Source organism: Malaclemys terrapin, chromosome 1 (genome assembly GCF_027887155.1).
Source record: "Malaclemys terrapin pileata isolate rMalTer1 chromosome 1, rMalTer1.hap1, whole genome shotgun sequence".
NCBI lineage: Eukaryota > Metazoa > Chordata > Testudines > Emydidae > Malaclemys > Malaclemys terrapin.
The window spans coordinates 234,521,264-234,545,414 of record NC_071505.1 but is presented as its reverse complement, the minus strand read 5'-3'; the positions used below and the strand labels follow the sequence as shown (position 1 = coordinate 234,545,414).

At 41.2% G+C, this 24,151-nt stretch overlaps 1 protein-coding gene across 1 annotated transcript; it reads left to right on the top strand.

The window, feature by feature from the left end:
* Positions 1-73: 73 nt before the first annotated feature.
* LOC128826248 (cytochrome c oxidase assembly factor 5) lies at positions 74-12,512 on the top strand. The gene is made up of 3 exons (XM_054009462.1): positions 74-279; positions 5,634-5,717; positions 8,693-12,512. Exons 1-3 carry the CDS (start codon positions 178-180, stop codon positions 8,732-8,734), a joined length of 228 nt encoding a protein of 75 aa, XP_053865437.1. The 5' UTR covers positions 74-177; the 3' UTR covers positions 8,735-12,512.
* The last annotated feature ends 11,639 nt before the right edge of the window (positions 12,513-24,151 follow it).

The following is a 24,151-nucleotide window of genomic DNA, read 5'->3' as shown; positions in this document are numbered from 1 at the left end:
ATGCTGGGTACGGTAGTTCCTGACTCGGCGGGGAAGAGCGGTGGCGGTGTCTGCGCGTGCACCGCAGCTGGGTCAAAGGACAACAAGATGGCGGCGTCCTGCAGAGCGAACTGGGAGGCGGTGTCGGCGGCGCTGCAGTGAGGAGCCGAAACGCTGTGTGTGGGGAGCGCTGCCGCGATGCCCAAATACTATGAGGAGAAGGAGGAGGACGGGCGGGCCTGTGCGGGGGTGCGGGAGGACCTGAGACAGTGTCTGCTCGAGACCTCCTGCGTCATACAGGTACGCGGGAGGGGCGGGGCGGGGCCTGCTGAGAGACCCCCTGCGTCACACAGTCAATGGCGGGAGCTGGGCGGCCCCTTCCCTGTTCCCCCTGGTGACGGCCTCGGCCGGGACACTGCACCTGTCTCGCGCCCGGTCCCGCAGAAGTGCTCCCCATCGACTCCAGTAATCCTGCTCGGCGCGAGGAGTACGCGGAGTCGACGGGGGAGCCTGCCTGCCGCGTGTGGACCAAGGTAAGTTCGAACTAAGGTACGTCGACTTCAGCTACGTTATTCAGGTAGCTGAGGCCTTGGCTACACTTACCAGATAGTTCGATGGCTGGAAATCGAAGTTCTGGGTTCGACTTATCGCGTCTAGTCTGGACGCGATAAGTCGAACCCGGAAGTGCTTGCCGTCGACTGCGGTACTCCAGCTCGGCGAGAGGAGTACCGCGGAGTCGACGGGGGAGCCTGCCTGCCGCGTGTGGACCAAGGTAAGTTCGAACTAAGGTACTTCGACTTCAGCTACGTTATTCACGTAGCTGAAGTTGCGTACCTTAGTTCGAATTAGGGGGGGTAGTGTAGACCAAGCCTGAAGCTGCGTATCTTAGTTCGAATTGGGGGGTTAGTGTAAACCAGGCCTGAGAAGGTGTGTGTGACCCCTAAGAATTCCTCAGTTCTGACTGGCAAAGGGTTCAATCTTCTGTACCAGTAAGTAACTCTGACAGGGCTTGCCAAACTCACTATACCTAGCACACTGCTTTCCATAAAAGATGTCATGTACAATCTTAAATTAAAGCCAGAAAACACAGTGATCATAAATATGCTTGTGAAATGTCTGTACGGATACGATGTAAAAAGTTATATACGTACAGTATAAAGGAAATATGTTCCTACAGTCTGAATCAAGGCAAAGTTGACAAAGAAGTACCTACCAGACAAAAGATTGTATATCACCTGTCTGCCTCAGTTCACAATGTAAATTAAGCATTGTAAGACAATACAATGGAAGCCCTGTTTGCATACAAAGTCAGCATGGGGATGTGACATAAACTTTGTGGGGTGCAAGGGAGGCATCCCAACTTCGATATCCAATAATTAATTTTGGGGGATAAAAGAGAAGGCAAAAGGATACATCTTTATCCTGCACCTGAGGAAGTAATTAGTCAGTGGGATTTCATTCATGAAAACAGGATCCTAACCTGCCCTGGTTGGAAACATTACAAAAGACATTTTGGGGGTGAGAAAATTCCTTAGTCAGAAGGTCAACCTACTAAGTTAAGTTTAATTTCTAGAAAGTATGCTATGCCTTTTGTTTTATATATAATATTTCTATTTTTATTGTCCTTACTATTAAATCTTAACCATTGATAACAAATGTATCTCAGTGCTGAGCTGATTCTCAGTTAAACAGCTGGTATGTGAGCTGTTCCCTTGGGGATAGGAAAAGCTGGTATTCTTGTAAGTAGCCAGTGACAGGCAGGATATCACAGGGGAATGCTTCAAAGGGGCGTGGGGATTAGGGTATGCCTATCATAACAAGAAAAGTGAGGACTAGCATTGCCCAGTGGAGGTTCTTAGGGTGGCCAACAGGCAGGAAGGGTCAGGGAAGTGATACCCAATTAAGCACCAGCAAGTCTCTCTCTCACTGGAGGCAGGGGGCAAACAGTAATTCAGTGTCCTGGGCACCCCAAGAAAGTATCATGGTGTGTTAGTTTATAGTGTGTAATCATGAGCTGGGAAAATGTGTGTTCACTGAAACAGAAATGTTGAAATTTGATCATACAGAACTTCAGGTATGGTAGTGTGATTTTTTTTTCTATAAAAAGTCAAATGGTTGTATTAGAAAATCTGTACTGTATACACATCTTTTGAGTGGTTTTAGATTTATTCAGACTGGACTTAACATAATGCTAAAAGCAAGCTATAATCACCAGAAGACCAAAAACAAAACAAAACAGTGGTAATTGCGCTGGTGAAAGGTGTCAACTAGACAGTCTTGGAGACAGAAGTTTTCTACTTACCTACACAACACATTCAACATAGACAGCATACAGGGCAACAGCAAACATATAGTATTTTAACAAAACAAGCATATGGATTTTTGAATTTAGTTAAACATTCAAGTTTTTTTAAATCAGGTTTCTTTTTGTTAAAATTGTTTTTAACCAAAATAGTTTAAAAGAAATATTTAAAAAAATAAACAAAAATTAAATAGACTATGTCAGCCAGGTCAACATGAGAAACTTAAAATATTGGCTTCTGCAGCTAACTCAGTCGTCTTCACCTTCATTTTTCTGTTTGTTCATAATCTGGAAAAGAAAAAAAAAAACTTTCCTGCTTTTTCAGGTCCCAAATGATTTTTCAATTTAGAATGAATTAGTCCAAAGGAAGAAAATATTCTTTCTATACCAGCAGAAGCTACTGCTGTTAAAAGTGAGATTATCACTTCAACAGTCTCTGAATCCAAGTGCTTAAGTGACTTCCACCAGTTCACTGGTGTGACTTTCTTTAAAACATCAGAAAACGTATATTTCTTGAATGGTCCACCCTTACTCCAAAGTTTATTATAGTTGGTATTATGGAGGGATGATTGCTGGATGTCCATGTCCTAGCCAACTCCTCCTCTTCAGCAGTTAAGGTTTGACCCTGGTACCAAGTATTGAGAATATTTGCAAGAAAATGAGCTGGAGATAGTGCTTGTCCCATTTGTTTTTTTAATGCTTGTAATTTAACTCTGTCATTGCGTATTTCTCTTTTTAAGACCTCACTCAGTTCCTTCCAAATTTCAACAGCATCAGCAATAAAACAGCTGTTTCCCTGCATTTTGTTCAGGGCTAAGGAAAAAGGCTTCAAGGTACTCAGCATGTGTTCAACATTTCTCTTAAGCCCAATGTTGAGAACATTGGCTGTGACAGTGCCATCTATTTTTTCACAATTTTGTTCACAAACTGTCATCAGATTAGGCCAGTTCTTGATATAGTGCTCAAAACAGTGCACAACTGTGTTCCATTGCATGTCTTGTGGGAGAGTTAGCTTGGTTCCTCCCACTTTTTCAGAGCAGCTGCTGCAAAGTGGTTGTTACGGAAGTATTTTGCAATTTCAACAACATTAGCCTTTATTTCTGGAACACAGAAGTCTTTGGCTAGGAGGTGCATCAAATGAGCACTGCAACTGTATGTTATTATCTTGGGACTCTCTTCTAAATTTCTTCTCATCTTGGATACATTTTCAGCATGTGACCAAGCTGTGTACTAGACATTTGAATTTTTTTTTCACAGTCTGTTATAGCTTTTACTGCTAATTCTTGTAAGTATTCTGTGTGTACATTTCCTAATGTATCAGTTGTTTCTGTAAGGAAGACATTCCCTTCTTCTGTTGTCACACAAGCACATACAACAGGATCATTGTGGACATTGCTCCACCCATCAAGACTCAGGTTAACAATTTTACCCTCTAGACCTTCTGCACACTGCTCAATTTCTCTTTCATACACTTTATCCAGCAATTTGCCTGCGACATCTGCTCTGTTGGGTGAACTGTATCCTGGTCTTAATGACTGAACCATGTTAATGAAGTGTGGGTTCTCAATCATACGGAAAGGAGAGTTTGTTGCATAAACAAATCGGGCAATATTTCATCAATTCCTTTTTTTTTTGTAATCTGCTGGTTCTTATCACAAACTTATCTATGGTTGTTTCTGGATGATAGAGATTTATTTTTTTTCTTTTTGCTACAGGTGATATACTGTGGCTATGTGACATACGTGGTGTGACTGAAACACTATCATTGGCAGATAACTCTGAAACAATAGAAAATGATGGTGATCTTGAAGGTGGATAGTCTTCAGAATCCTGTATGTTCTCCTAAACAAAATAAGTCAATGCAGTTATTTAATTATTAATTCCATACTGCTCAGTTAGTATCACTCATTGCATTCACTGACACTCAGTACGACTTCAAAGGTGAAATTGTAAAAGGAAGATCTGCCTATTTCAGCTATTTATTTTTATCACAACTGCATCTAAAATGATAGTACCATAGAGTAACAACTATATTTTTTTGCTCAAACATGAGAATTCAAGAATAGTCCAGAAGGAAGACAGGCAGTCCTCAAGAAAGAAGTATGAAATAAAAAAGTTTACCAACCTGAAGATCCTGCATGTTCAGACATGTTTATTTCATCATCTTCAGTGCGGCTTCCTCCTGAGAAGGAACACTTCTCATGAAGTTGTTTAATTCGGGCAACCAGACCTTGCATTTCTTTGTGCACTGTTTGCATTTTGCACACATGCGTGTCTTACCCACAGGTAGAGGAACTTCATGAAAATATTCCCAAACTGGGTCTCTCTTATGGCCTACTGCCATTATAGGTTTTCCCTTCTAGTGAGAGAATGGTATGGTAGATCTCAAATCAATGAAGGCTACACTCAGAAAGACCTCAAAACTTCTGGAATATGCTGCTCAAACAGTTTCACTTTTGTTTCTACTGCCTGTCCCTCCCTTCTCACATTTATCTCCAGACTTCTTTTCCTTGTCCAGGTCTATTCTGCCCCCAACAATCTTATATTTATTGAACTTTTAGAAATTTTGCACTTTTAGAGAGAGGTAAGGGATTGACTCTATGTACACAAATTTGCAGAGGGACAATAGGGTTGAGGTCTGTTATTTCTCACCTCTATATATTATTGATTTATTTATTTAAAAACATTTTTGCTGTTAACAAGCACATTACCTCTGGAGAGACAAATCCACAGTTTGAGAACTGCAAAACTAAGCATCTCTGATGGTATCTTCTAGACTGAGCACTGAGTCCCGTTGGGTAGATAGAAAGATTAACCTAAACAATCTATACAGAGGCCCCTGGAACCCCATAAGATTGGATCCCTAATCCATGAACTATTGGAACTCATTTACAAAAGATTTCTTAAACATTACATGAATATATTGTCTCATACTATAGAATTAGAATGTTCCATGATGAGATACATTATAGCTCAAAGCTATCTTTATTAAAACTATCTTTAGATAGGTTTTTTCCTCAAAAAGCATTTTATCAAAAACATCTGATTTAAATAAAAAAATCGGGGGCGGGGGGCGTTGTTTGTTTGTTTTTTAAATCATTGATTTTTATCCACCCTGGTCTTCATTTTACTGATACAAGCACATGTCTTTGATGTTGGGGGAGGAAGGGAAGAATTATTATCTGCACTTTCACAACTCTCAGGAACTTACCACAGCAAAGAACACAAGTTAAAGGACCTTGGACTGAGTTTCAACAGTGTGCACAGGACTTCTTAGAGGTGCCTTGTCTGTAGTGTCCTTTCCACTGAAGAAATACACTGGATTCTTATACTGTTATGTTTCATATGACAGGAAGGAAAAAGCCCCAGACAATGCTTGAAGGAAGGACACTGCAGAAGTTTGCAGGTTTCGTTTTTTGAGTGCAAAAGGTCAATGGTAAGTGATTGGTTTGATTGTTTTTTAGTCTTTGCCAATATTTTTTTTTCTTTTCTAAAAGATTCTGATGAGGAAGAAGACACGATTGAAATTAATCAAATTGACATCATTAAGTAGAATAGCTCCTTACTTGTCATAATTGTAATTGGTCCTTAATAAATGTTAGCTGTTGTGAACATTAGTATAGCACATCTTTCGCATTCAAGCAAAACAAGGAATTAGGTTGTGGGTATAATCCAATAAGATATTTCAATTGGAGAAGGCTCAGAGTGTGACAGCTACAATAAAAATAGGAAATGATTAACAAAATTGGGGTTATTTTAAATATGAAGATCAATAGGTAAAATAGCTTTTTAATATTTAAGATTGATAATTAGCCATACCTTAATCTTATCTATTTGAGATCATTGGAAGAAACAGAACTGGGGGACATTGATTTAAATTTAGAGGAAACTCATTAAAGGATCATTTTACTGTGGTAATGGACATCTGCTTTCCACTTGAAGTTTTGTAGTTTTAATATAAATGTACTTAGGTAATAATTGGATGACTGTTAATTTAAGGAGATATGTCAGTTTTATGATGGAGTGACAAACTCTCCTTTTGGGAGTGAGTGCTCAAGTACCACAGCGAGAAGCCTATTATAAATACCTACCTAGATAGAAAAGGAGTTTCCCCAGACTGGCTATGGGTTTCTTGTATGGAAATGTTGACCTATGCTGTCATAAAGCTTTTTTGTAAAATAGGGTAGAGGCAGCAAAGTTGATATCAAACCATTCCACACATGATGGGCACATAGCCTGTTTTTGGTCTTACCTAATGTGTTACTTTGCTCTGTAATGAATAAACCCTGATTTTAATTTTAATTAAAGGGATGCAGAAGTAGAACATACCTAAGATCTTTCATCCCACTCTGCTGCTGTAGCCTCACAGCCTTCAACCCTCCTCCAGTGGAAACTGTCTTAATTCAGCTAGAGCGGATAATGGAATTAAGCTAGAAATATGCTAGAAAAGTGTCTTTACTCTCCAGCATGTCTACAACAACACTGTAACAATCTTCAAATATTTCTCACTATAGTTCAGTATGTAACAAGGACAGATGAAAAAGACTAGGTAGGTGGTTCTCAAACTTAATTGATCACGCCCCTCTTCTTTGTGTCTGTAGTAGTTTATGCCTCCCCTCCCGCAGCACAAGTACATATACGGATTAGAAAAAAATCAACATGCACCCCTCACTAAATTTTAAAAAACACTAAGGCATTGATTCAAACAGAGCCAACGATCCATTGTAATAGCAAAAGCAAACCTGCGATTGTAGCTGATGCTTACAATTAAATGTGCACACCGCATTGTAGCAAACGGATTAATGTACAGATGGCAACAGCTTTGTATAATGCTATGCAAGCTTAACAGAAATCTGTCAAAATGCACAGTGCCATCTGAGGACCCGATATTTCTGGAGGAATCAGCTTTGCTAGTTATTCATTGCTGTGGGTAAAATGTGCACAGCAAGTGTGTGCTTTTTTGTTTTTGTTTTCTTCTCAAGTATCTCATGCCCCCCAGAATACATTTCCCCACCCTTTCCCCCGGGGGGCCTCATCCCCCTGTTTGAGAACCACTGGATTAGATTATTTAGTCTGGAAAGGAAAAGAGTGAGAGATAATTATATTTAAATAGGAATGTAATAGAAAAGGCTGTTTGTGGACTTCTGCTTAACCTGTCCCATAATATAAGAAAAAAAGACGTATTTGTTGACCAATTAAATTAAATGGCAACAAACTTAAAATGGAATTTTAAAAGATTTTGTATTCTGGAATTTTACTATCTCAGGGTACTAGTGAGACAAATAATTTAGTACATTTTTTAAAGGATGTGGCACTGCATGCAAATACAAATACTTTGAACATTTACATTAGATTAAAATGATTAAGGTTTTCAGTTCTCATGCTTCAGGGCATGAGACAATCAGCAGTTGGGTAAAGAATAAAGTATGCTTCTGTGCTAGCAATTAGATACACAAATGGGCAGGGAGTGTACACGTTCCTCTCCCTGCACATGGCATGGTGACTGGTGTAATATGGTCAACCTTATGTTGTACCTAACTTTTTATTGTGCTATAGCAGTGAATTCTAGTTAATGATTTTGCATAGTAGTAATCTATTCCTCAAATTTAAGTGTGTAGAACATACTAGCTTAATTATTGTTGGATTCAAGAATACTCAGTCATCGCAACCTTGAAGACAGAAAACTTAAGAGGAACTATGCCAGGCCAAAATAATGTGGCCCTTCTTGCTGCCATATCTCTTGCAGTGCTAAAAGCGATCTACTGTACAGCAGCTATCCACTCTCAGCTTTAGGAAATGCTGGTGTACAGTAAATCTTTAGGCTTTTCCCTCCAATTATATATCCATGTATTATTTCCCTCCGATATTAGCTTGCATTTTCCTAAATTGAATCTCACTTTATATTTTACCCATATTTATAGACTCTATAGGTTCCTTTTTATATTATCCCAGCCTCACTGGTGTTTGCAACACCTTCCATTTTAACTTAATCTGAATTTGCTGTGTACCACATTCTCCAGATCATGAGTGATGATCAGTAAGATAAGACTAATGAGTATTCTCTACAGTACCTCACTTACACACTTCCTCGCTCTCCCGACTCTATTGTACCACTTACTATCATTCTGTTTATGGGCCTTTAGCACTGTCATGTAGACTTCAGATTTGCTGATCAGTCACCTAGTATTAATTATGAGTAAGATTTCTGAATGCAGTTCTACCGTGTACTTTCACAACAGTCTTGTGTGTCTTTTTATGGAGAAATCATTTATTCTCTTCAGTGACTTTTTTTTTTTACTGTATCCTTGTTTGTAAAGTGCCAGAAATAGAAACAAAGTTGCTTCAAAGCAGTTCTAATAGTAGTATTTTACATTTTGCAACATGTTGATTTAATTATTATTCAATTTTTAGTTGGATGGCAGAGCAAGATTCAGAGGAAGGAAGGGATACTGAAGCCTTTGTGAAGAGAGCCAAGCATGGGGATTTGTGGGTGTATCAGTGCTTTAAGCAAAATACAGAGACTAAAATAAGAAGAGTACATCATCTGCATCCTCCCAGTCATGAAGTATTCTCATGGAAAATACCTGCTTTCAAGAACTCTGATAGATTGAGGCTGACATGCACCTAAAATACTGAAAAGAAACCAATATTAGGCTTGCAGTTTGGAGTGATATGAAATGCCCTAATTCATTTTAAATAAACTATGCAAAATCCAAAATAAGCTGTAGCAATCTTTAGCTGAGTCAATTTGTTTTGAAATTGAGATTTCCTTTCAGTTTTTAGGTTTGTAGTTTTATTTATCTAAAACCATAAAACATTGTCAGAATGAAATATTATAAAATGATTGAAATTGGTAGACCGCTTGAGTAATGTTCTGCAGTATCATTCAGGAAACCTAAGATAGATCTCTTGTTTCCCAGCTTGGCAGGGCCGACATACACTGAAATGTACAGGTTAGCCTCTGGGGAAGAGAGTGGCTTATATTGCTCAATAGTGAGTTCCAGTTAGAGTGCAGTTGGTACCTTTCCAGTCCCCAAGAACTGTGACAACATCTCTTTATCCCTCCACAAAATTCTTTTTTTAATATGATGGTTGGTGTAAGTTCATTCATACATTGTAGCCTTTCATTACTGAAGAGCTAAATTAAAGTTGGGGTTACTCTTAAAAATTAAAATATATCTGTCTGAAAGTGATTATTCATTTTGAAAAACAGCCACTGCTTTTAAGAGAAATATAGTTCATCTGACCAGTACTAGTGTATAGCTGAAGAGTTGCATATGAGAAGTAAGAGTAATTAAATGTCATGTTTTTCACCCAGACATGCAGCTGAAGAGATATCGGTTGTCGCTTTTATCATAGTGTGCCGACAACAGCCTCTAGATTCCTTTGAGGTTATGCTTGACTTTTCCCCCTTTACACACTTGACCACAATTCAGAATTACATTTTTTCTTACCTTTGTATTAAACATTAATTATGTACCACAAACTTTATAATTTTTTAACAAATTTCTTATTCCTGCATTCTTATTCCTTTCTGTACTCTAAAATGTATATATGGGTGTATAATTTTCAAGTTGTCATTCACATTAATTTAAATTATGACTGGTTTTCTACGGTAAACTTGATTTTTAAACTCTTAGCATTTCCACATGTTCCTTTTGTACAACTTAATTCACAAGTTTGTATAATTGCATAAGTCATAATGTAGTTCAGCTGGAAGACCAAACTATAAATGGGAGAAAAGGAAAAATGTTTGATTTTGATTTTTTTCTTTAAATCAAGGATGTCTCCTCCCAGTGCCAGATCTGTCTGTAACATGTAAGTATTGGAGGATGTTCTTTATGATATATGCTGCCTAGAGTTAGGCATTTCACAAGTCTAAAAATAGTTGGTCAGTTGATTTGTCATATATTTTAAAGCACTAATTTATTAGAATGGGAACAGCAGTAACAAAAGAGAGGAAGACTTTGTTTCTAGTAGGCTTAGCGCAGATAATTACTCTTAATTACAAAAAAAAATTACTTAACTGAGTTATTTTATCTTAGAATAATGCAAATAACCATGAAACCAAGTTCTAAAAAATGAAAGAATGGCACCATACCGCAATTAAAAATGTAGGCAACCACCTACATCAGCGTGTTCTTGCTGGAACGTGTGACAGTACAGTAACTCCTCACTTAACGTTGTCCCGGTTAACTTTGTTTTGTTGTTACGTCGCTGATCTATTAGAGAACATACTTGTTTAAAGTTGCACAATGTTCGCTTATAACATTGTTTGGCCGCCGCCTGCTAGTACAGTACTTTGTCCACTACTTGCAGGATTTTCTGTAAGAGTAGCCCCTCGGAGCTAGCGGGTGGTGGCTTGGAACCAGGGTTGGCTGGCAGCCCCCCTTCAGCTCCCCTCCACCAGCACCTCCTGCCTGACAGTGGGCCCCGTGAGTAGGCGCCTCCCCTATCCCTCCCTGCACCTTCCACCTGCAGCAATCAGCTGTGTCGCAGTGTTCAGGAAGCTCTGGGGGGGGAGGAACGAGGATACAGCACGCAGCCTCCCCCCTCCCTCTCTGTACCTCCCGCCCGCAGCAATCAGCTGTTTCTCAGCATTCAGGAGGGTGGGGAGGAGCAAGGATGTAGCGTGCTTGGGAGAAGGGGGTTGAGCAAAGGTGGGCAGAGCTGCGGGTTGAGCACCCTCCTTCACTTTGGAAAGAACAGCAAGAGGAGCAGCCAGACAATCCACCCTCTGACTCAACCAAGCTTCACAATCATCATTGCTGAGGAGAGTATTAAATTGTTTAAAACTTGTACCTGTATTACTTTGTTTAAACTTGTACTGTATATTTATATAATGTCTTTTGTCTGGCAAAAAAAATTCTCTGGAACCTAATCCCTTCTACATTTACATTAATTCTTATGGGGAAATTGGATTCACTTAACATCATTTTGCTTAAAGTTGCATTTTTCAAAAATATAACTACAACGTTAAGCTAAGAGTTACTGTATTTGAATGTGATCAAATAATAGGTGATCAACTGGCATTTTTTGACCAGTTTATCAAGCCTAATATTGCCACTCAGTTTTCTTATAACTATTCATGAGAGTGGGATTCTTTTACTTCTGTTCTTATAGTTTGGCTCCAGGGGGACCAAACAAGGCAATTTGCCACTTTGTATACTCTTATCTAAGCCATGTTCCGTCTTGGTAACAAAACAAGATTTCTACCAGTAGTTAAACAAAGTAAGGCACACACACAACATACTGTAACCAAAACTTAGGGTTACCCAAGAACTAATTTCTGAAAAAGGCTTTTTAATACTCAATACTTAACTCTGTCTTTAATAAGAAAACTCTCCAACAGTTTCTCAAGGCTCTTTCAAGGGCATGTATTTTAAAAACAAACATAAAATCCCCTCCAAAGTGCATTGGTGCCCTAACCCAGACATCTTTGCTGTGAATAGTTTAACCTTACAACCAGGGCATCTTTGTACCCAAAATATATAGAGGCATCATGAGGAAATATTTTGACAACTTTTCATAGTCCTTTTATGGAAAATTTAATGTTGCAGAGGTCAGTTTTCTCACATTCTGTCTTCCACCAAGTCTATTGGAGCATAAAGAAGAAATGTCTCCAAACACAAGATAAAACAAGCAAGGAGATTCATGAAATGTGAAAAAGTACTAGCCCAAATATGAGCTTGGTGTATGCAATATTCAGTTAAATTAGCTATACCCTTCAATAGTTATTTTCAGCTAACATTAAAACAGTTTAAAAGTAGCTGCTTTGTATGGGGAAAATCTTTTGGAGCCCTTTAAAAGCCAAATAGCCTTAAAAATGATAATTTAACTCTTAAAATGGGAGGAATCAAAGTAATTTTAGACAACCTGATTAGTAAACTAGAACATAAGACATGTAAATCAGGAAATGAGTGTAAGGATAAAGATAGCTACCAGCTTTTGCCTACCTTCTCTGATGGATAATTAATACATATACTGCTAACTGGAAGGCCAGGCCCAAGAATGGCTGGATGTTTGTAATGATAAACAATGTATTTTTTTTTTTTTTTAAGCGTTTGGTAGTTTTTGAAATAGATAAAATTTGATTGTTTTGTGCAAGAACTTTAAACAATTTTTCTTATGGAGTTTTCCTCTATGTTTAGATATATAGTATGTGTTAATCTATCTTGTATTACTCCTGAGGGAATTCGGTGCCAAAAAAATTAAAATTCTTTGCACAATATTTTAAATTGTATTTGTCAATAAATAAATGTGGCGGCTCCACATGGCAGTGGGGAGTACAGGGCACTGGCTGCATGGAGGTGGGACCTGCAACCGCCTCACCAGGACACGGATGCGGGGGTGAGGCTGCCCCTGACACAGCGCAATGGCTGGGCCTGCCCCAGAAATACCCTGGATCACTGGCCCTCGGCACCAGGTGTGAGCAGGCAGATGCAGAGCAGTGGTGTGGGGCAGAGCTCAGCGGGTGGGCCTGGGGGTGGAGGGATAGAGCTCAGCAGGGGGCTCTGGGTGCAGTAGGGCTCTGAATGCAGAGGGTGAAGTTTGGCAGAGGGGGGTATTCAATTCAGGCAGGAAGCAGTCAGGGGCGGTCCGGTGCTGGGGGATTTCTGTGGGTGGTTTTGACCCAGCCCTGGCCGCTCCTTGCAGGGGAAGGGGAAGAAGAAGAGGAAGTCCTGGAACTAGCAGGACAGGAGCCACTGACCCAGGTGTCCCCAGCGACCGCACCCCCTCTCCTCTCAGTGATTTACTTCTCTGCCAGCTGCTCCAGGCACCCGAAACAATATGCTCGCACTGCTGGGGAGGGGTACATGACTGCACTTGCAGCTTCCCTTTGCTTCCCTGTCACAAAGTCATTTTTCTGTGGGGAAGCAAATGTGAATGCTGTGTGCACACCGTTGTACAGAATTGTCCCAGGAGTTAAATGGTATGTGTGATGAGTTGGAACCCCCCATCCCTTCTGGGATGCCACCCTGATGTGCTGGGGTTTAACTGAGCCTCCCCTGCTCAATCAGCCTGGGCTCCCTCTCCTTACTTTGCTGAATTAGGCTGTCCGGTCTCTTGCAGTACACGCACACACACAGGTAGGGACACACCCCGCTGCAGACACAGACTGAAGTCAGCTCTGTGTGAGGGGACTCCCCCAGCATTCATGTGCACAAACCTTTTTGGGAGATAAACCCAAAATAATATTGTCTTGCACTGTATAGAAAAATCTGCACAGTGCAAGCTTAAAAAAATCCATCCTCTTCCTCAATGTGAAGAGAGGTGTGCACACTTCTTCCCCTCTCACCCCCCAGTTAGAAATTACATAAACTGGGTTATATTATAAACAAGAAATAAGTTTATTAACTACCAAAGGTGGATTTTAAGTGGATATAAGAGATAACAGACAGTACAAAGCAGATTACTGAACAAATAAAACAGAATATGCAAACTAAGTTCCATATACTTAAGAAACAGGTTACAAAATGTAAATTTTCACCCTAAATGTTATTTTAGGCAGGTTGTAACGTTTCTGTGGTTCAGAGTTCCAGTTGTATTCCTTTTCAGTTTTCAAACTGGACCTCGTCTCAGTCTGGACTCCCCACTTGCCTTGCCTTCAGGTGGCTTTTGCAGTCTTTCTTCTATGTGAGGAGGAGGAGGAGGAGGAGGAGGCCCCTTTGTCTTCCTCCACACTCTTAAATAGGATTTACATAAGGCGGGAATCCTTTGTTTCCCAAATTTGACACACACACACACCCTTCCCTTCCAGTGGAAAGTTACAAGAAGTCCCAGCTTCTCGGCTCTTTGAGCTGTGGCGCAAACCTAGTATCAGGTGACAAGACCCATGTCTCTGCAGGGCTGTGGAAGGCATTGCTCCTAGGTTGTCTCCAGTGTCCACAGGAAGACTAAGTTCTTTCACAGTCCATTGTCTCTGCTAATGGCCCATTAGCCTTGTCTGGCTTTTCCATTGTTAACAAATTTATTAGAGCATAAGCTTTCATGGACTACAGCCCACTTCTTCGGATGCATATAGCTTATATGCATCCGAAGAAGTGGGCTGTAGTCCATGAAAGCTTATGCTCTAATAAATTTGTTAGTCTCTAAGGTGCCACAAGTACTCCTGTTCTTCTTTTTATGCTATATGCATATATGCTATATGCATCCGAAGAAGTGGGCTGTAGTCCATGAAAGCTTATGCTCTAATAAATTTGTTAGTCTCTAAGGTGCCACAAGTACTCCTGTTCTTCTTTTTGCGGATACAGACTAACACGGCTGTTACTCTGAAAATTTTCCATTGTTGTACCTGAAGCATTCGGGGGTGGGGGGTGGAAGAGTAACACCCAAAGTAACACATTTGAAATACAGATACATAGTTAATATTCCTAACTTCAGATACAGAAATGATACAGGCATACAAATTGGATAATCACCTTGAGTAAATCATAACCTTGCCAATGATATCTCATATGAGCCAACTTGCAGAAAGTAAGATGTAAATAAAGTCCCGCCCCCACCCCCTACATTTCCTCACATATTCTTGTCAATTACTGGAAATGGGCCATTTTCATTACCACCACAAACAGTTCTTTTTCTCTCCTGCTGATAATAGCTCACCTTAACTGATCACTCTCCTTATAGTCTGTATGGTAACACCCACTGTTTCCTGTTCTCTGTGTATATATATATATATATCTTCCTACTGTATTTTCCACTGCATGCATCCGATGAAGTGGGCTGTAGCCCACGAAAGCTTATGCTCAGATAAATTAGTCTCTAAGGTGGCACAAGCAGGGCCGGTGCTACCATTAAGGCAAACTAGGCGGTTGCCTAGAGCGCCAAGATTTGGGGGGTGCCAAAAAGCGGTACCCCCAATTTTTTTTACAGCGTTCCTACGTCCTCTCCCTGAGTGCGCGGTCGCTGCTCCAGTTCTCCCGCCTCCCAGCTGTTTGGCGCCACAAGCCTGGGAGGGGAGGAGAATTAGAGTGGGGGTGGCGTGCTCCAGGAGGAGGCGGAACAGAGGTGAGCTGGGGTGGGGAGCTGCCGCACGGCTCCCTGGGCTGGGGGGGTGGGGAGCTGCTGCGGGGGTGCCTCAGGGCGGGGGGAGGGAGCTGCCGCAGGGATCCCCACCCCAGCTCACCTCTGCTATGCCCCCACCCCGAGCACGCCGTTGCTGCTCCACTTCTCCCGCCTCCCAGGAGGCAGAGCTGGGGTGGGGAGCTGCCGCAAGGAAGGGGGGGGGCTCGGGGCAGGGGGGGAGCTGTCGTGGGGGGGGTGCCTCAGGGCGGAAGGGGGGCAGGGAGCTGCCGCAGGGCTGCGGGGGGGCACAAGGTGGAAGTTTCGCCTAGGGTGCGAAACTTCCTTGTACCGGCCCTGGCTACAAGTACTCCTGTTCTTTTTGCGAATACAGACTAACATGGCTGCAACTTTGAAACTTGCATAAAGTATGTCATATCATAAGCATATTTTCATAAAGAATATGGAATGAAACATCATAGTATGTATAAAACAAATTGACACAATGCTAGGCAGCATGTGCCTCATTCCCTTATTCTGTAGGAAAATCTTGGGGTGGAGGAGAAGATAAGGCTTTGTTATATATCTTAAAGTTAATCAAATCTTAGCTGTGACAGGTCGGGGGATGGTGTATATGATTTGCTGGGCTCCCACATGAGAGTGCTGTGCCACCATCTCGCTTAAAGGAAGGGATTGTTAGTCTGAATGCTTTAGTTTAGATGACTGCACCTAACTTGGGAGACAGTCTCCAAGGCACCAGCTAAATCATTCAAGCTTCTTTTAATACCAACACCATAAACTTCATCTGGAAACCGTTTGACAGACAGTTCTGGCAGAGCATGAGTAGGTAACTGTTACATTATTTTCAAATATACGGTGGACCCAAGGTTGATCAAACATTGTTAAATTTTAATAGTAAAATATTTGCAATTTGAGATTTCAGTACTTCATAAGTACTTATTTGGTGCCTTGAGGTTAGCTTTGTTTTCTATCATAGGGGTCTCATTTGCACTTTATTTAGGACAGGACTACTTACTGTCATAGTTTCAGAGCCTGGAACTAGAACTGTTTGTTAGACTTTCTAGGGCACCATAGAAACATGTATATAATATGCATTTTTAAATTACTCTGAATGCAAATTTACTCATGAGATCAGAATTGCTACACTCTAATCTTGGATAACATAATGTTCTGTTTAAAAATATGCCTAATTACATAGCTGCCCAGGAGATCTGAACCACTCTGCCATGGCTGAAAGCCGTTCACATTTCTACGCAAAACATTTTTAAATACAACTCTCTATATTTTTTTAATAAAATAGAAAATAACTATATAAAATATTTGAAATAACATTCCATGTTTGATCAGAACCATTATTTATGATACATACGTTTATATTTTATATCATTAGTTCGTTATTCCTGTTGTCTCTTTTTTACAGACCTTTGTATAAATATTAGTTTTGTCTTTTTCATTTCTTGATCTTTCTTGTTTAAGTCCTGTGACTTATTGTTAGTTATGCCATATACATAAATTAGGCCTCAAATACCGTAAGAAATGTTTTTTCTGTGTTTAACTAGTTCCTTCTGTGACCAGAGCTTGGAAGTGCAGAACCTGAAAGTGCTGGTGGTGGTGATGATGAATTAAACAAATACTTTTAATCTTATTCTTTAAAAAAGTGTAAAAAGTTGAATAGGTCATGTCAAGGCTGATTCACCACTCTTGCACTTTGAGTGCAGAAGGTGGGGGCCCGCAAGGACTCTAAACATTAATACTGGTCCCTCCACGCTTGTATTAAACTCCCAAGGTTACAGCTTTTCTCTGAGCCTAGATGGGTAGATGTTGCCACGACCCAATTACAAAACCCCCTTGAGAACCCAGGAAGGTGCACATGGGAATTCCTTCCTGTGGGGTATCCTCAAGCCCTTTCACCCCCCCTCCAGGGAAGAGCTGAGAAGAAAAACAAAGGAAATCAGCTGTTGCCACCAGCTAATTAAACAACCTGTGCACAAACCTCTTAGGACACAAAAATCCAATTCTGTTCTTAAAAAAAGGTAAATGTTATTGAAAAACAAAAGGAAAAAAATACATCTAGGAACTTAGGCTATTGCTAGATTTAAAAAGAGCAACTACAATGATTAAGCATCAAGAATAGTTTCCTGAGGTCCTGCTTATAGGTTACAAGCAAAACAAAAGCACCTGGATTTAGCACAGAGGAGTCCACAGGTCATAAAAAAATAAAAGCGGTAAACCTAATCATGTCTTCCTAGACATTTCCTGATCTACTTACATATCTGGGGTTTTAAATTAGTAGTTTCTAATCTAAATCTATGATCCTGATGATTTTTTCACACCTGGCCCCAAGCTTCTTATAGCGTAGTCTCTGTCCTGTTCGCCTCTCCCCGGAGAACAACAACAGATGACAAAAGAGGAGTCTTGTTTCAATTTTAAAAAGTTCTAGCCTTCCCATTGGCTCTTTTGGCCAGGTGCCCACTCACTTAATTTTACCTATGCATAGCAGTGAGACTTTTAACCCTTTACAGGTAAAGCAAGTAGAGAACAGCTACTAAAAGGGATTTTATAGCTAACTGGATGGCTGGGTCCATAGAAGGGAGTTAAAACACACACACCCTTTCATTTATCACAGATCCAGAAGGGTTGTAGTTTGTTTTTAGAATCAGTACAGTTGTCTTCACTATATCTGATAGTAAAAATGTAATTACATAATAAGAATTAGTTTAGGATGCAGATTTCTAAAGCACTCATCATTGGCCTAACTCCTATTGACTTCAACAGGAGGAAAGTCAGGCAATGTTGGGTGCTTTGGAAAATCCCACCCATATATTATAAAATTTAAATAAATGTATAGGTCAGAGATCAGCAATCTTTGGCATGCAGCCCACCAGGGTAAGCACCATACGCCGCTCTGGGTCAATGGGGGCAGCGGGAAGTGGCGGCCAGCACATCCCTCGGCCAATGCCGCTTCCCGCAGCCCCCATTGTCCTGGGATGGTGAACCGCGGCCAGTGGGAGCCGCAATCGGCCGAACCCTTGGACGCGGCAAGTAAACAAACTGGCCAGGCCTGTCAGGATGCTTACCCTGGCAGGCTGCATGCCAAAGGTTGCCGATCCCTTGTTTAGGTGATCACTACATCTAATTTTCCCATGGCATTCTGTCTATGGTCCCAATCCTGCAAACACTTATGCACTTGCATATCTGCAAGCATGAGACTAGATTAATTATATGTAAGTATTTGCAGGATTCGGGGGCCAAATTTCTATCTTTTAGATTGTAAACTCTTCAGGGCAGGGACTGCTCTTACTCCATTTAGCTCTCAGCACTAAACACATTGTCCACACCAAATACTAATGGGTTAATGACTGTGAAGAGCGTAAATGAAAAATAACCTATTTTTATGCTGTAAAATATGACAGAAAAGCACAAATCAGATTGGCAAAGGTCTTCATTGTGTGTCCTAGGAATTGGGACTATTTAGCAAGTATATATTAGCCAATGTGTAAATTCTTTAAGAATATCCATCAAAGGACAACCAATAGAAAAAGCATCTATTTTTATAAAATGTTTCTTAAATTTCAGAGCGTTTTGCCTCCCAAAGTCTGTTTGTAGATTTTGGAAATAGACACTTCCATTGTTCAGCTGATGATAGTAAGAAGTGAAATGTTTCTTCCTTAGTTGTCTTTTGCCTTCTCATTTTAAGTTCTGGGAAAAAGCAAGTTGGATGAGCAAAATCTAGGCTTCTAAAATAGCCTTTTTTTTTTTTAAACAAAAAAGTCTCTTTTTTTTGTAAACCAGTCAGACTTCCAGGCAATTGAAGAGTAAAACCACTTGGTGATTTCATGGGCTGGCTGACTTCTGAGCACTGAAAGTGTCAATTTCTAAAAATCCACCTGCAGAATTTAAGTATTGAAAAGCTTCTAAAGTGTCCAGTACTTTCAAATTTTGGGGGTGAAAATTAAGTTTAAAAGAATTACAATAAATATTTTTATTTATAATACAATAAATGCAACCCAGATAGTGCAACTATAGCAAGTACCTGCACATTTCTGGCAGCTGATGCATCTGAGGGATGTGGTAAGTACACCTGTTGTGTTTGTATGTAACTTACATAATAATATGTGGTTTGAGTTACATCATTCTTCACAATTGAGGCTTGAGTAACCAGAAACTTCAAATTGGTAATGTAGCATTGTTTTTATTTTTTAACATATACATACAATTTTTAAAACCCTATTTTCCCTTTTCTCCCTGTCTTTCCATGTTCTTAGTGACCCTCAGACTGTTTTTGTTTTAGCTGGTGCTGGTGTGGCTTTAATCCAAACATCATCAGAACAATATCAAACAATTCTGAAGTTCTTGAAAGCGTTTTAATTCTATTCTGGGATTAATCTTCTAATTTTGTCCATGACATCATGTCCTGATGTTCACTGCTGTATGGGGATTTTTCAGAAAAATATTACATATCTGGAGAGTTATTTCTTGCACAGCATTATGTTTTATTTTCAGGACTTAAAATAGGTTGATTAATAATATTTCTCATAAATACTGACAGGAGAAGAAGCTACTGCTTAGAGACAGGAACACCCTTACGAGTGACCATAATGAAGTCACTAGCAGGTGATATATTTAAGACACTTTTCTGATGCAGTATTTTAATAAATATTTCTTAGGGTTTTTTTCATATGAAGCTGTGTTTTTGATGAGAGTTTTGATGTTCTCTGTTCTTAATGAATAGGGATTAATCAATGGGCTGCAAGCAGGAGCGGCACCAGGGTTTTTGCCGCCCTAGGCAGCAGCGCTCCTCCTCGGAGCATTCGGCGGCGGGGGTCCTTTCACTCCGCGTCTTCGGGGCACTTCAGCAGCGGGTCCCAGAGCGAGTGAAGGACCCGCCGCCGAATTTCCGCTGAAGACCTGGAGCGGAAGGACCCCCCGCCACTGAATTTCTGCCGAAGATGGCAATATGCCGCCCCCCAAATCCTGCCGCCCTAGGCGACTGCCTAGGGTCGCCTAGTGGAATGCCGGCCCTGGCTGCAAGAGATAGAAGGAAGTAATTGCAGTAATTCCACCAAGGTTTTTGGTGAGATAAATCACAAAATTAAATCTCAATTGGTTTATGACAGCATCACAGCCAGCCCCGAATTGAACGTTTCTTATTTTTACTGTTGATTTCTTTTTATTAGGGATCTAACAAGAGTTGGGAAAGAAACAGTAAATAAATAAGGTCAACTGAATGCTGAAACTGCAAAGTTGGCCTTTTGGGAGTACTGACTTACTTCTCCCCACTTATTTACAGGCTGAAGATGGTTACTTATTTCATAGATTCTAATTTTAAAATATGTTCTTGTAAAATGATGCTATTGTATAATTTCTTTTTAATTTACGCCTGGGGCAGTAAGGTTTATGAATGGGTTATTCTTTTGTGAATTTGGGGCCAGGGATTTGTTTTTCCCACAAGTCTTTTTTTGGGTGGGGGGGTGGGGGAAAGACATCTTTCAGTAGATGTCTGTTGCAACATGTCTTGATGGTTTTTACTCACATACCCAGCTGTACTCCATCAATGACTGCTGCAGGGTGATCAAGAGGGTTGAACAATACTATTGCAGATTGTAAATACGGAGGTCTAGGTCAGAAGAGACCAATTGTGGGTCCTTGGCATGGTGGGCACAGTGAGAATAAATGGGAAGAGTGCGTGCTTCAGGCATGGACCACAGAACATCACTTGTCTAAGATCCTTTCTTTAGATTCATGTTGTTCAGTACTAGAATAAAATGTATACAAAGCCCTTTATGGCTTGAGTCTTGGGTATCAGATGAACTGCCTCTTTCTCCTGGCAGCTGAGATCATCAGGGACCTTAGAGCTGAAATTCCTAGATTTATACTTATGGGTGCTGGTAGTGGTGCATACTCAGTGGAGAGCCCCCTATTTTGAAACTCATTTCCTATCTTGGTCTGACAGAGCACGTTTTATGACCTTCTGGCTGTGCACTCAGGCTTTTTATGAGCAGATGGCTTATTTTGGAGGGACTCTTTCTTTTTTTATGGTAGACATAGGAAATCTGTTTAGTGACTCTTCCTATCTGTTTTATTTTGTTGTTTTTAAGAGGGTTAATTTGAATAATGTTTGTATGCATTTATGTAGTGTAGATCAGTGGTGTCCAAAATGTCGCACTCAAGGCTCTAACCGGTGGCTGCGGGCAAATGTTAAAAACATTGATGTTTGATTATCAATTGAAAATAGGCTCTCTGAGCTACATTCTGTGATTTTTATGTGTTTGAATCAGCCAAGACAATGCAGGGAGACGATAGGAGGCCTTGCCTACTGCCACTTTCCCTGTAGCCCTAGGAGTAGCTCTGGTGTGAGCCATGATTACTCTGAGCAACTTCACAGCTCCCCTTCTGACTGCCTGCTGCATCACAAGAGAGGGAGGAGCTCTGGTTGCTCCATTGCCTGTTTCACTGTTGTGTGGCGGGTGGAAGCTCTGTTGGCTTTGCCTCAATCTAGGGGAGCACCTAGCAAAAGATGGCGCCCTCCTCTACACATTTGCTCAGGAGAAAGGAAAAGAGAAGCGGACAATTATGGCTTTCTGATTCTCTGCTCCAGCTGGATCAGAGTAGCCTGGGGCCTGATCTAACCTGAGTCAGCAGCTGGCAGCAGTCCTCTACAGGGCATACATACTAGCCATAAACAGTAGAACCTCAGAGCTACGGACACCTCGGGAATGGAGGTTGTCTGTAACTCTGAAATGTTTCTAACTCTGAACAAAGCGCAGCTCGGGCTCAGGATCCAGCAGCTAACACTCCAGGCCAGGATTCAGCAGCAACTGAGCTCTGTACTCAGCCCCGGCATAAGTTTGCAAGCTTGTCCCACTCTGGGCCAGTGTGCGTGTGTGTGTGCGTGCATGCGTGTGTGCAAACAGCTATGTAGACCCCCAGTGCTACTCCTGCTCTGCTGGCTCCAGCTGCCTTAGCCTGTAAGTGGTTGCCCCGCGAGTGGGGTTGGGGTGGGGACAGGGAGTCCAGATGTGCCTACCTTTAAGATGCAATACAGGCACAGTACAGTACTTGCCTTTTTTTGTCTCTGCTGCTGCCTGATTGGTTACGACTGGTTTCACATGGTTTCCGGTTGACCGGTCAGTCCGTAACTCTGGTGTTTGTATCTTTGAGGTTCTACTATAGTAGTATACTCTAGCCACTCTTCATACTGATATGTTCCCTGCACACAGGAGCTAGCTGTCAACTGTTAAGGGGAATCCACAGCAGGTGACTTGGGGGTAAAACCTGCTCCATTTGTATTCCCTGAGTTATGCAAAGGAAATAGAATGAAACAGAAAGCTTGCCTTAAAATATCCATTGTGGCCCCTTGAATTTTTCAAAATACAATACAACCCCTGTTATCTGAGCCTCCATTATCTGGCTGTCTGTCTTAACTGAACCAGGTGGTGGGGCTGACAGCTGGAGCCCAGCTGCTGCCCAGGGCTGACTGCCGGAGCCCCACTGATTCTCCTGATTATCCAAATTTTTGATTAGCGGATCTGGCCCCGGTCCCAATTAGATTGCATAAATGGGGGTCCATCTGCACAGGGCTTCTTGCAGGATTGGGACTAGTTTTCTTTATTTTATAATTACATTGGAGTTATGTCTCATCTTAAATCCTAGTCTGTCTTGTTAAAAATACTAACTTTAATAAAAGTCAGCAATAGTCAAAACATCATTTTCTTTTTCTTACATGTGCTGTTAGTTTACTTTTGCACTTTAAATAGGTCATGGAGAAAAAACTTGTCAGTTTTGTTTTCAGATGCTCATATTTCAAAAACTGCAGGAAATGTTTAAATCAAACCAAAAAATGGAAGAGGAAATCAGTAAGGTTATGTTTAATACAAAATTTAAATACCTGTGTCTCTTAGGATGCCTTTTATTTTGCCCCTTTTTAAAGAAAATTCATAGAATATCAGGGTGGGAAGGGACCTCATCTAGTCCAACCCCCTGCTCAAAGCAGGACCAATCCCCAGATAGATTTTTGCCCCAGATCCCTAAATGGCCCCCTCAAGGATTGATCTCACAACCCTAGGTTTAGGAGGAGCCAATGCTCAAACCACTGAGCTATCCCTCCCCCCACCTGGATGTGTTGCCAACAGATGTAATTTCATTGCTGGTTTTATGATATTCAATGTTTATTTAAAGTCCAGCTTCCTTGAGACTGAGGTGAGAACCTCAGCTTTAATTTTTTTTAATTTTTTTTTTGTAAAGTAACTTTCTAGCCTTCATGATTTCAAAGCAAATCTTGAAGATGTGACTGAGTGCACCCAGAAGGCTCCAAAACCTTAACACAAATAAGCAAAATCTCAATTTATTTTTGAGGCAGTCACAAATTTCCAATTCATAGGGCGGGTACGAGACTGACTCAGTTCTGAAAGTTTGAGGTTGGCAGCAGTACTGTTCACAGGCTTGGATGGCCACAGCTTGTGGGTGCGGTTGCTGATCGTATGTGCTCACTGAAGTGCCAAGGGCACCTTGGGTCAGGGAGTGTCTCTTTTTGTACCCTGCACAGCGTGGCGCACCCTATTGGCTCTCGGTAACACAGTGCAGATTGCACAGATAGTGCTCAGCTGCACATTTTGGCTTGCACAAGGCAAGCAGAGCAGGCCCCCTCCTGTTGAAAGTGGGGGCCTATGCGTGCAGCAGGTGGAGACACAAGTATAGATGCTGGAGGAACTAGGGGCGCACACACCCCCTGGCTTGAAGTGGTTTCCACCATATACAGGGTGTACAGCTTGGTTCAGCGGCTCTCAGCGTCCCCACTATACACATTGTTCCAGGGCTTCCGGACACAAGAGGCTCCTGGGCCCG

What these genes read in the sequence shown, in the direction of transcription:
- LOC128826248 (XM_054009462.1), top strand. Translation starts at nt 178, where the DNA reads ATGCCCAAATACTATGAGGAGAAGGAGGAGGACGGGCGGGCCTGTGCG. An exon ending in AGACCTCCTGCGTCATACAG is followed by an intron (nt 280 to 5,633) that starts GTACGCGGGAGG and finishes TTCATATGACAG; the next exon opens with GAAGGAAAAAGCCCCAGACA. An exon ending in TTGAGTGCAAAAGGTCAATG is followed by an intron (nt 5,718 to 8,692) that starts GTAAGTGATTGG and finishes TTCAATTTTTAG; the next exon opens with TTGGATGGCAGAGCAAGATT.